This window comes from Cynoglossus semilaevis, chromosome 1, assembly GCF_000523025.1.
Source record: "Cynoglossus semilaevis isolate Cse_v1.0 chromosome 1, Cse_v1.0, whole genome shotgun sequence".
Lineage (NCBI taxonomy): Eukaryota > Metazoa > Chordata > Actinopteri > Pleuronectiformes > Cynoglossidae > Cynoglossus > Cynoglossus semilaevis.
In genome coordinates this window covers 9,078,676-9,091,868 of record NC_024307.1, presented here as the reverse complement: position 1 = coordinate 9,091,868, position 13,193 = coordinate 9,078,676, and the positions used below count along the sequence as shown (strand labels likewise).

Here is a 13,193-nt window from a genome sequence, read left to right as displayed (position 1 = left end):
TGTTTTATTCACCTCACCTCAAGACTGTACCTGCGTTTTTATTTTTTTGTTCGTTTAACAACTTGTGAATAAAGATGGGCTGATGTTTTTGAAACAGCTGTGCTGTTTTATACAATAGCATGTAGTAACTAATCTTACCACTGTGGGGCGGTATAGCCATATAGTCAGAATACTTCTCAGTTTCTCAGGTGTCACTTTGGTATTAGTTGTTTGGACGTAAAAAAATCAAAGAACTATAACGTCAGTTAGTTAATTATAAACGTATTATTAATTATATTATTATCTTAACAGTAAACGCTATGGTCGATATGCTATGATTGGATACATAAGGACTGAAAAATGTCAATATTCTATTTCCTGGCTAACTTTTCTGAGAAAAACATCAAGCTAAGAAACATTCTTTCATTAACATTAGAAATAGAAAAAGTTTTTGGGGAAAAAATTGAAACAATTCTTGTTTTTGTTTTGGTTGTGTCAAATTTAACCCCATTTTCTAAAAAGGCTAAATCTTGACCAGGGGTTCACTAAAGTGCAGCGCTGTATAATTTCTTCATTCTCATTTTAAGAGTTATCTGACTTAAAGTGATAAGGAAAGGAAATCTATTTTTAAACTTTTAAATAAACACTGCAGCAGTCACCAGTATCCCAGCAGTAGCATGTGGCCCTGGGCTACTTTCACATCAATAAGTCTGGCCCCCTTTGAAGACCACCTCTTTAATGCCTGGAATAACTCTCTGTAACAATTCCCTTGATCACCTCACAATCCCAATTTCTAGGATTATCGTTAACCCACATTTCTCCCATCTCCGGCTCCTTCCCAGGATGATCTGGCTCCTCAGTGAGTCACTGAGTCTATTTTCTGTCAGAGTCCTTGGCCTAGTTTGTCCCTCTGCACCTCCACGGTGGACTTCTACCTATTTTAGACAGAGGAGGTGTCTGTGGAGAGCTCACTTAATAGGACTTAGTGTCAAAGGAGGCTCTGTTGAACCTATAAATACTGTTGCCTAGTTCAAAGTCACATTGTCACTTTGTCGTTAGTGTAAAGAATCATTTTCATTCAACTGTTATTTCAGTAGGCAACTGCTGGTGTCTGCCAATGCTGCTTATGGTTAATATCATCAGAAATGAAACAGAATGAAAATGAGTAAAATAATTAGAAAAAGTAACTTTTAAATCGTAAAATGTGTTTTGACTGTAATTAATATTTTAATAACTTTTTTATTTTAAAGTCTATGAATTTTCAAAGTATCCAGTGGCTATTTTCCCTTTCCCAGGGTTGTTTATTATTTCAAAATAAGACGTTTTTCACAATTCAAAGTATCCAGTGGCTATTTTTCCCTTTCCCAGGGTTGTTTATTCCATTATTTCAAAATAAGACGTTTTTCACACTCCAATACTAACATAATTAAGTCTAAAAGACGTTTTATTTTGAAAGCTTTCCCTCGTCTCAACGATCCTTCCACCTGGTACGGCCCCACAGGTCGGTGGTACGGGTTGGTTAGTTGCTAAAGGGTTCTTGATACAAAAAGGTTTGGGGCAACTGAAACAGATTATTTGTATAGAGTGACATTAGCAGCGTGCTACATAATTATTTTTACACGTACACAATAGAACAAGTTTTTCAATACGTCTCTGTGGGTTTACACCTGGTGGACAATTAGCAACCGTCCCATTTGAATGCGTGTTTTTGGCTAATTCCCTCCCATATCTGATTGGACGGTAGAAGCCCGTGCCAATTTTCCACTGCGATATGAAACATTGGTGCAACAACAACATCAGGAGGAAGACAATCTGTCATCCTAATGGGTGGTGTGGTTTCTTCATTCCCCAGAACCTCGGAGCGCTTCATCACTGTCTCCTTATGAGGCTGATGGTGCTTCATAAACAGGCTCGTCACTAGAAAACACAACTCTCTCTTCCGGAGCCCAAATTGTTTTAGAGAACAGTTTCATAATAGATGCATATATCTATATCTGTTGATATCGGAATAGGAATCAAGTATTTGAACAGTATCGCGGTTTTGGATATCGACATAAAGTTAACATCAGACATCCCTACTTAAAATGTAGTCAAAATGGGTGAACCTAACCAAGAAGATGGCCAAACACGTATATAGCAAAGATAGCACAAATAGGTAAAACAATGAAAAAAGAAAAATACCCAACGACGACAACAGATTAGCACAAAAATCCATATGAAACAAAAATGTTTAAAAATGAGCTAAAAGAGAAGATGGCTGATCAAAAAACAAATATTAAAAAATATGTATTTTCATAGTGAAATTATTTTTGAAATTGTTAATTTTCTTAATTGTTTGAATACTATCCAATTTGATAATGACAAAAACTTTTTTAACAATTTTTTGTTTCTTATTTAAGAATTTCTACTTTTGGAAAATATTATATTTCATAGATTTGAAAATATCTTGTTGAAGTTTGACTTTTTTTAGTAACGCTTAATGCATTTATTACATTTTTCTTAATTTTTCCTTTCTATTTAATGTTTTTAATGTAATTGAGACGTCTGGTTCTCACCAAGTTTGTCCCTGGTCCAAAACATGAATGGTTTTATTTTTTGACTTTAGATTGTTCTGTCTGATTAATGTGTGGAGCCCTGCTGCAGTGTGGAGGCTGATTCTGATCTAAACACCTGAACTGAAAAAACCGGAGGAAGACGGACTCCTCCTGGGACTATCAATCAAACACAGCAGGTATGAGGAGAAAAAGTGTCAGCTGCATCTGTTTGAGATAGATTCACTTTGGAAACTGCTGTGTCGGCACTTTACTGCTGGAAAATCACAGAGTTAGAGCTGAGGTGTCGGGGGACATTCACAATCATAGTTCTTGTGTTAGTGTACGTTGTACATGTTAAAGGAAATAAGTTATAAGTAAAGACATTTTTAATCCGACGGATCATTCTTTCCTCTATAGAATTACACAGAAAAACCCATTCAGTGGTGAGTAATTGGAAAAGTTGTTTTTTTTCCCCTTGTTTTTCAACCATGTATAATTTGAATTATTATTTTTTTTTTTTTACCATATGCCCATCTGGCTTTAAGTACTTGAAAATGAAGTTGGTTTGGATACTTTTTTTGTGGTTTAAAAAGGAAATACCACAGACTCTGAGCTTGGAGATGACCAAAGCACCTGCCAACTCCTGTTTTTCTCATTACGGACACATGTGGGGAAGCAGTGTAAGAGCAGAGTGGTTCAGTCAGAGCTCCACTCTTTATCCACATCGTCACCATCATAACGAGTGAGAATTAATGATGTTTCGTGAGCTGTCTCCTGGTTTTGTCCTGCGGCCTCTCAAACACCGTTTGTTTTTTTTACACCGTGAGGATCAGCGCCTCATAAGAACATGCCGATGACTCAACCATCTCTCCTATTCTTAGCAATAAGGACTCTATTGTTGGAAATTTCAAGGACATTCGTGAATCAGTCTTTGTCTATTGTTTTTTTTTTAATGAATGCATCCAAAACAAAAGGTCAGATTGTGGACTTCAGAATGAAATCCCACTCTCATCTCATTTATGCTGAATGGTAAGTGTGCTTAGTGATACAGCTGTACCTTCACATGTACACAAACACCTGTGTTGTTCAAGGACAATGAATATATAAACTTTGAACACAGGGAACTTTAAAATCTAAAATGACAGCAATTGTACTGGAAAAATCTTAAGTAATGTGATTACATTTGCAGTATGTTCACCCCACTATTTGAAAACTACTGGTATAAGCTGACAATAACACAATTGCACTTTGCATGATAACGACTAAGACACATTATGCCTCCAATACCCAGCAGTTTAATTATGAAGCCTTTTTTGTTGCATTGCACTTGCAGTAATATGCTATGCCTTTTTTTTAGTAAAAAAACTAAAACAAAAAACAGGCCCAGTTGAAGAGCTGGCACTTGAAGGTTTTGTTTGTCGGTTTTGCTGTGTTGCTTACAAACAGAACAAAAACCATCAGCTGCGATGGTTCATCTATCCATTTACTTAATTCTAATGACGGAACAGACCTAGAACATGTGGTTAGAGTTCAACTGTAAAGAGAAAAAGAGTCAAAACCCCAACCTTCTCTTTAAGGAGACCCGCTGTACCTTCTCATCATCTCCATGTTGGTCCTAAACCTCTACAGGCCATACTGTAAATCCAAAACGCTGCCTTAGCGCCGTCATTAGCATGTGAAGCTTGGAATCCTAACATTGACTGTATATGTCAGAGACAGGAAGGAGTCACAGCTTCCCTGACTTCATCTCAGTGTCATCTGTCATGTGTGTATCGTAGCAACAACAAGCTGAGACTGGGTGGATGACAAAGGTCTTTGGGAAGACAAGCGTTGCATCTGCTGCTCTTTCCAATCCACCCATCTACTGTCCCTCCCCCGGTGTCACCCACGCATCCGCCAGCGTCACCAGGACACAAAACTAACACTTATGACTCACAACACGGCGTCGGTCTAAAAAAAAAAAAAGGGGGTTGGGGGAGTCTGTGACGGCGGTGGGTCCACTCTCTTGTTTCTATTTTTGGTTCTTCATGGTTTTTCAGTTTTGTTTGTGGGCATGTCCCCTTCACACGGTGGCTTCTGGATGCAAATTGAATGGTGTTCATAAGTGGACGCGTTGAGTGTTGAGCCCTGGCACGGAACACTGTGGTTAACATGTTGCTGTCTCTCCAGGTGTTTGTTTCCCAACATGCAGACATTTGATATTTTGGTCAAAGTTTTTAGCCAAAAGGATTTGGCTAATTAGAGAAACTGATAAGATGGATGGTGTAATGAAGATGGATATACAGTAGCTACATGATGACGTGTCTTATATGGTCTATACCTGATGACCACTGGATGTACTTTACTCTAACCTTTAAAGGACATCATGGCTGGTTTGATTGATAGCTGCAATAATTTTAGCAAACAAGAAATAATGTTTTCTACAGTCATCTACGGATAAAAATGATAAAACCTCAGGTTCCCTAAAATAAAGGCAGAAAAGTAAGAAAATGCATCGTAAATAAATGTAAAAACATTTATAATAATAATAATATGTTTCAGTGACAGGCAGAATAATTAATCACTCTTCCACTAGGTGGCTGTAGATGGCTATAAAACTAAAACAGAGAGCTGTTGAAGAACGTTATCTCCTACTTCAATTCCTTTGAGTTTATTTTTGTTGCGTTCAACTAAACAGGCCCAGGTTTCACACAAAATCACGTGAAACTAAAGCATTATATTTCATAACAAATACGTTTTGTAAAATTTGTGTTTGGCCGTGTATGTTGGGATTTTTCTAATGTAAAATATGTTAATTATGCTAACCAGAAATTGAAATAAACATTTGTTAGTTATTAGTTAGTAGTTCATTCTTCATCGTTTGGTTCTGACCTGCTCTGAGGCCGAGGATCAGCTGCTCTTCTCTGCTGTTTTTAGCCCGTGCTATCTCATTAGTTTTGATTGGCACACAAAAAGACTAATGACCGGCTAGAGACTGGTTACATGGTCATAGGAGGTCAGCTGTGCGTCACTGCATCAAGAGGATGAAGGATTCTCCGTTTGGAAACGATCGGCAGCAGCAACGACACAAATACTTTCATCATATTAGCGATTCTCAAACCACTCGATGCTCAGTGTAAAGAATATTTTAGTCAATGGTTGTTGAGGCCGTAACAAATGGAGAGACTCGTCTGGAAATAATGTTACAAACCAAACATGGGACATGGTGACAATTTTTAATGTTTAAACCTGCTTCACTACTTCTCTACTTACTGATTTGATGAAGTGAAGTTATTTTCATTCATGCCACAGATTTACAAATATTTTGTTTTTTGTGGTAAGGTTTATGAGGTTATAACTGACAGACATTCACTGAGAAACTATAACGTGTACCTGTACTGTAGTATATCTTGACATATTCCCTGCAGTGAATATTCCAATATTCTCATACTAACATGAGCTAATTAGCTCTGGTTCTAAGGGAATCAATTTGCCAATTAGTTTAACACATGCTGGGACCTACAGCGTATGTATGTGTGTGTGTGCGTGTGTGTGTGTGTGTGTGTGTTACATTATTATTTCTTTTGGTATATTAATGGATTAAATAAATATTAGACGTAAATCCAATAATATTACTTCTCTGTGTACATGACACATTTACCATCAATGTGTTCTTACCGTGGTGTTCAACAATTGACAGATGACTGTCAGATGTATCTATAACACAGCATACGTTGGTTCTGTCAGCCTGTGACTTCAGCTTCACTGAATGCGATCGCACTGATGAAAGGCTTTAACACTGATCACATCTTCCTGTCAGGATTAAGTGATGTGAAACACCATATGTAGATGGTCCAAGAATAACTGGCTGCCATGTGTATTCTCCCAGAGTAGCTGCAGGATGGGAAAAAAATCAGAGGAAAGAGGAACAGTGTTGAGTTTGGCACGTGTCAGTGTGACAGCGTGGAGAAAAAAAAGTTGTTTGAATAAACCTTATGGTTCTTCAGCCGCAGTGAACGGAGCAAGGACATAAATGACAGCAGGCTGTGATCAGTCACTAGATAAACATTAGAAAAACTATATGTTACTATACTACTACTATATGCTATACTGTACTGTACTGTACTGTACTATACTATACTATATTATACTATGCTTTGCTATACTATACTATACTATACTATACTATACTATACTATACTATACTATACTATACTATACTATACTATACTATACTATACTATACTATACTATACTATACTATACTATACTATACTATACATGCTATGCTATGCTATTGCTATGCTATACTATACTATACTATACTATGCCATGCTATGCTTCATTACACCACACTACACTACGCCACCCTAAACTATACTAACTATACTGAACTACACCAAGCGACTGCACTGCACCACATTATGCTAAGCTATGCCATAGTTTATTGTACTATACTGTACTACATACTGTACTATACTATACTGAAATTAAAACGTGATACGATGGCTGCTGCGTATCTCCTGCCAGAACTTAAATGCAGATCATTTATTATCTCTGCTGGACCCATTCTGTCCTGCCATAAACACTATGCATTTCAGTGGAACTCATAAAATCTGATCAGAACCAGAGCCAGATGTTAATGACTAACTTGGCTTAGTTCTCCTACATGAAGTATAATCAATTTTAGAGATCCATCCAGTTTGAACAGAAACAGCTCAGACACACGGAGATCTTCTCATGTTCAACAGTCTGAAATTAGTAACAGTGACAATATCGTTTACTCCAATTTAATGCAGTAACACCTTCTTCTGTGAAATCATTAAATATGCAGTGACTGAATGAGTACAACAACCAATTAAAACTGCGGGAGCAACCTGCAAATAGCTTATAAGCTAACAGGCACAATGGTAACATAGCCAACCACACACACGTTTCTGACATATCTGTGACGCACGTGTGAAGTTTGTTCATGTAGACGTTAATTGTTGAGAATAAATACTCTGATATCACTGTGACATTTCCACCTGACCTGCTGCTTTATTGAACAATCCTTTTTTTCTCCTTTCTAAACATTATATAAACAATCGTTTAGTGTTGTTCAGATCATGATTTTAATTTGCTGTTGATTCAAACCAGATGTCCGTGTATTTATCTGAGAAAATGAGTTTTCTGAGAAATGTCCACTGTCCACCAAAAAAAAAAAAAAAAAACACAACCGTTTCTGGTAAGTTTGACCAAAAACCTTATTGGAATGTTGGCATGGAGACAAGAACACTGTTGAAATCCATCTTTAACTATTTTCCCTGGAATTGGAATGTGTTCATACATCAGTGTAGGTTACGGCCAATCTGTGATGTTTATTTTGGTTTAAGTGACATTAAGATGTAAAAACTAGAATAAAACATCTCCTTCCTCATTACTTTTAGGTTCTTCCGTCTTTCATCACTGCCTCTGGAAGCAGAGGAAATGATAATGTTCGCCGTCTTTCACACTCACTCCGTTCTCGCTTCCTTTGCACAACTGGTCACACATTTGGATTTTTTTTTCTGCTGACGTGATTCACACACTCACACACACACACTCACACACTGCCAAACCCCAGATATGGTCTCCTCTGGTCTACCATGCTCTTCTTATGTGCTGTAGGGAACTGATGGCATTTAAAGACATTTATAAAAATGTAATTCACTCAGTTGTAAAGACTAATTCAATGGGAAGAACAGGGAACGAAGAACACATCACTGTTAATGTCTCAGATCAATAACAAGTTGTTTATGCTTTCTATATGACATCCCTTCGATCCAATACTGATTTGTTATGGTTATGGTATATGTGCGCTTTGTTTTTGTTTTGTTTTTTTCATATTCAACCCAGCACACCAATTTTTTTCAGTTTAACACATGCAAAATCATTTTAGTGTTGATTTGTTTTTATTTAATGAAAACTATATTTATAAAAAAAAATTACATCTAAGTTGGCTCCTTTTGGTATTTTGAAAAGAAAAAAAAATCGATATCTTTGGTGAAATTACAGCTACATTTGCTGTAGTCTGTCACATTTTGTCTCACTAAATGATCATCAGTTGGGCTAGCTAATGTTTTGCTAACTTGTTAGCTCTGTACTGGCTGTGTTTAGATTACTTTTGGAATAAAAAGGCTTCCTTTTGGTGAGCGGCTATGTTTTTTCTGGTTAACTTTTACCAGTCTTTATGCTGATTTTGGCTTTTCAACAGACTAACCTTAAATGATTTTTTATTTAATGTCTTTCAGGAAATGTTTTATCCTTTTTAGGCTATTGCTTAGCTTTTTCTCAATTAGCTTGGGCTCCCTTTTCTTTTTGCTGTGTGTGGCTATTTTTTTTGCTTTTATTTTTGCTTTTACTTTACTGTGTTTGGCTAACTGCTAATTTAAAAAAATATATTGTTTTCTAATCTTCCAAACTATCAAAATGAATCCTGCTTTGTTCAGTATAAATTGTCAATGGATTGTGTTACATCTTCAGTGTAATGTCAGTCCAACCAATTACACCATAAATCTCCTTTCTTTTTGGAAAAAAACAAAAACAATAATGAAAGTAAAAGTTTTTCATTTGAGCTCAGAATGATCCAAAATTAGACCATTTCCTTTGATTCTTTAACCGGCGCCACATCTTTACCCTCTCAATGGTTACCAATCAGCTGCTGCCTTTTGACGAGTGAGTGTATCCATTCACCAAGTGATCAATAGTCTCCCCAAGGAGAATTACTGTTGTTCTCTTGTCGATCTAAAACCCTTTTTCTCATTTCAGAAGGTGCAGATTCATTTACAGAGAGGAAACCCCTATCTGAGCTCTAACACGGAGACTCAGCTCGATGTTCACAGCCATTCTTTGGGACTGTGTGGGAGTTTGCATTCCTGTCAGAGTGTGGAGACTGCAGTCTGGTGCCTGCCTCCCTCTGTCGTCCCGCAATATAGCTTCAAGGACATCACGTCACAGGGCAGCCCGGAGGGACGCGGTGTGATGAACGACTCCAGCAGACATCACACCTATCCCGTCTGAGGTGGGTGATGCTGAGGTGTCTCTGGGAATGTTCAGGTCTGGCCCACTGTTGTGTGATTCCTAAATAATGGCACTGGAATGTGCCAAGTTTTACGAAGGTGTTGTTTGTTTGTGGGCGGACGCTTCGGTCGTCTAACCTAAGTCGGGCGGGACGTGGAGGGAACAGCATCACTGGACCTGCTGCTTTTGCCACTTAGCACAACGACTGGAAACAGGTGGCAGACATGGCTGCGTCTACAGATCACACACACACACACACACACACACACACTTACATAAGCATCTTTAAAACTCATTCATTTAAAAAAGAAAACATGTTTTCTGAACCTGCTCCAGTCTGAAAAGTCTCTGTCTCTCCAGTTTAATAATCTGAGCAGAACCTTCAACATTTAACAGAACTGGTTAAAATATTAAAGCTTAGCAACAGGTTTTGGTGTAGATCCCTCAGATCTTCTTTTCTGTTTCCAGAACTGAAATAACATTTGAAAGGAGCTACATTTCAGTCTTAAGACCGGACGAAGAAACAGGTCGTGACCTGGTCTGAAAGACAGAAGAATTCTCTGAAGGAGACAGAGACATTAACATTAGACTCCGATGAGGAATACAAAAAATGAATAGAAAAAATATATCATAGAACTTTATTACAGTCATACAGTATCTCCACATTTAAAAAAGCCTGTGCCCTGCCTATAAAAACCTGCTTCCAGAAATGTCCTAAAGTGGATTTGTTCGGAGAACAAGACACGTTCAAATTTAGCCGCGTTGGATTTATCTCTGTTTTTCCCTTTAAAGTATTTTTATGTGACAATCACTGGCACATTGTTTCGACCATGTGCGATTTCCGACGTCACAACTATCTCCTCCTTCCCCATCCTCCCTCCCTCCCTCTGTCTCCCCGCCCATCACTTTATTGGCAGCGGAGGCGCACGGCGCACACGGCGTGGATTTGGAGATGCCTTGGCTGCTGGGATTACGCACGACGACACGGACACAGCTTCTGTCAGGACAGGAGACTTCAGAGGAGAACTGGACTCAGATCTAACTGCAGATCCTGGACAGCGGTCCGCTGAGACTCTGAGACTCTGAGACTCTCAGGTTCGTTTTCTCACACGAGACTCTGAGACTCTGAGACCCTGAGACTCTCAGGTTCGTTTTCTCACATCATCATCAGTAAAAACAGCAGCGCGTCTGGATGACTTGTCTGCTTTCACTTGCCCGCGGGTCACGGTGACTACAGAGGAACAGAACCATGTAAACAGCTGGCGCAGAGGAGAGGAGAGGAACTCTTCAACTGTTTTCTTCAGTGATCGCGGATAAAAAGAGAGAGAGAATGATTCCACCGGCCAACACCATCCAGGACGAAAGTGGGGCTAAAGAGGAAGAAAGGGAGCAGGATGAGACTCCAAAATCCCCGACGGCGAATGCCAGCCAGCCTGAAACCAAGGTAGGACTGTCCGGCTGTCCCCTTGTCCTCTTGTCCTCTGGTCCAGTTGTTTTCACTCAAACACAGCACAGACATTAGTGATGGAGCAAACTTATGAACAAAGAAAAATTGTTGATTCAACAGTGTGATCCAGAACACAAGACACGGGATCAATAATAATAATAATAATAATAATAATAATAATAATAATAATAATAATAATAATAATAATAATAATAATAATAATAATAATAATAATAATAATAATAATAATAATAATAATAATAATAATAATAAACACCTGTCTGAACTGTTCACCTGTTGTCCACGTTGGTAAGAAAAAGTCAGCGTTGATTCCTAATTCAGTTCAAGTTTTTTATTAGAACATTGAATATTTTGTATTAACATTTTTGCGGACTTATACAATCACTACAGTAAAAGAACAAAAGGACAGAAGAACAACGTGTGCTTCCTGCCTCAAAAGTTAATTAAAACTCCTCTGATTTATTAGTTATGTTAAGTCAGGCTGACAGACCATAAATCAGACATATTTAAATGTCCCTTATGAAGGAAGTGTCTTAAAAACTCAGCCCAAAAATCCACACTATTAGATGTTGTCATTTTCATTTGCCACTAGAAGTGTATGGTGACGAGTTCATCTGCAGCAATGCCCTCTGCGTGTGTTTTCTCTTTTTCTCCAAAGTGTGGTTTGGGAGAAATGATGGAAGTTGTAGAAATAACACACTATGGAAAATATGCCCAGTAGGTGGCAGTAAAACGATTTAGTACTTAAGAGTAAAGAAAAAAAGTCGCAGGATTCAGTCTCTGATAATACACTTGTGTGACCATGTGACGTGGCAGGAAATTGTTTGTGATTTTCAATTCAATTTAGGAAGAAATTGGCTCATAAATGTGTTTATAGCGCACCCTGCAGGGTGGAAATGACCTGAAGCACAAACAGGACATTTCTGCATATTAATCCTTTTAATTTTTAGAAAACACAGTGATCTTAAATAGGTCGTGGGTCTCTTCTGAGGAATATATTTAGTTAGACATGTAAGTGCAATAATAACTTTTTGATTTATTTAATTTGACGTCTGCTACCGTCTACAGTCAAGTGTGTGTACATGGTCCAACTCTGTCCAGTTGTGGCTGATATAGAAAAGTAGGCTGGTACAGCAGCCTGGGGCGCTTCACCATCTATGTGGGTCACATGTTGACCAGACTACTACAATTAACAGTACAGTATTGGACTGCTGCTCGTGCTACAGCAGCCGACCTCTCCCGCGCTCATTGGTGTCACAGATAAAAGTCCAAAAAGATCCTTCTGATGTGGAGGTGTTTTCGTCAGCGTGCTAGTCCGTCTGGGTCAGGACTCCGAGCGGCTGCAGTCTCATGGAGACGATGTGCTCTAAGGTGTTCTGGTCTTCAAAGCTGCAGCATGTGATCAAGTCGTCACAGGGCATGTCAACAGATGGCCTCCTGACTCTGCACACCAGTGTGAGGCCTCCGCCTCGCTCACCTCTGTAGCAGAGCAAGCGTTAAAGCACAGGTGCATGTGGAGACGGTAGAACTGGTAGAGTGAAGCGAGTAAAGCTCTGTCTGTGTTCTTATTCCTCCTTTTAAGAATACTGTGAGGCCTGAACGTCACAAGCGCAAGGTGAGCCTGCACAACAGTGCAAACCATAGCGTACTGGTCAAACTTAAGTCCATCCTAACAGCATAAGGCCGCATGTACGTAGAGGTAACGGCTGTTTTTAACTACACCGCAGTCACTGCTTTCTAACAGATTTCTAATTTGTACTCAGGCTGATCGGCTAACAATCACTTCATATGTAAACAAACTGTCATTTTTTTTTATTTTCTCTTATCCCAATCTGACCTGACTCCCATTAACACCCCCCTCCCGCCCCCCACTGTGTCCCCCAGCTCTCTAGCTTCAGTAATAGAACACAACACTTATGGATTTGGGTGCCATCAAACACAGCATGAGCTTCTCAGTGCATGATGTTAGGATGTGTTAGGTAACGCTTTATTTAAGGTGCAATATTTCATACAATGCTTGGATAATAGCTGTCATTAAGTGCCGGTCTTAGACATTATTGTATTTCTTTTACAGCAATCTTTTTTTTTTTTTAGTTCACTTACTCTTTTTAAATCTGCAATGAAAAGACTGACCGTTTAATTTTACAAAATTGCAAAACAGCATCTCTTCACTGTCTTTTAGAAGTAGCATC

General features: G+C 38.5%; 1 protein-coding gene across 6 annotated transcripts in view; it reads left to right on the top strand.

Annotated features, from left to right (window-relative positions):
* The first annotated feature begins 2,502 nt into the window (after positions 1–2,502).
* stac (SH3 and cysteine rich domain) overlaps positions 2,503–13,193 on the top strand; it is a 37,281-nt gene continuing 26,590 nt past the window's right edge. Inside the window, exons 1-5 of one of the 6 annotated variants that reach the window (XM_025057504.1) lie at positions 2,503–2,710; positions 9,282–9,534; positions 10,451–10,628; positions 10,680–10,977; positions 12,584–12,616. In XM_025057504.1, coding sequence (XP_024913272.1) covers positions 10,864–10,977; positions 12,584–12,616 — 147 coding nt within the window. In that variant the 5' untranslated portion in view covers positions 2,503–2,710; positions 9,282–9,534; positions 10,451–10,628; positions 10,680–10,863. Of the gene's footprint in view, positions 2,711–9,281; positions 9,535–9,839; positions 10,629–10,671; positions 10,978–12,583; positions 12,617–13,193 lie in introns of those variants that run through there. The other 5 variants (XM_025057503.1, XM_025057510.1, XM_008309439.3 and 2 more) reach the window with 5 other exon arrangements.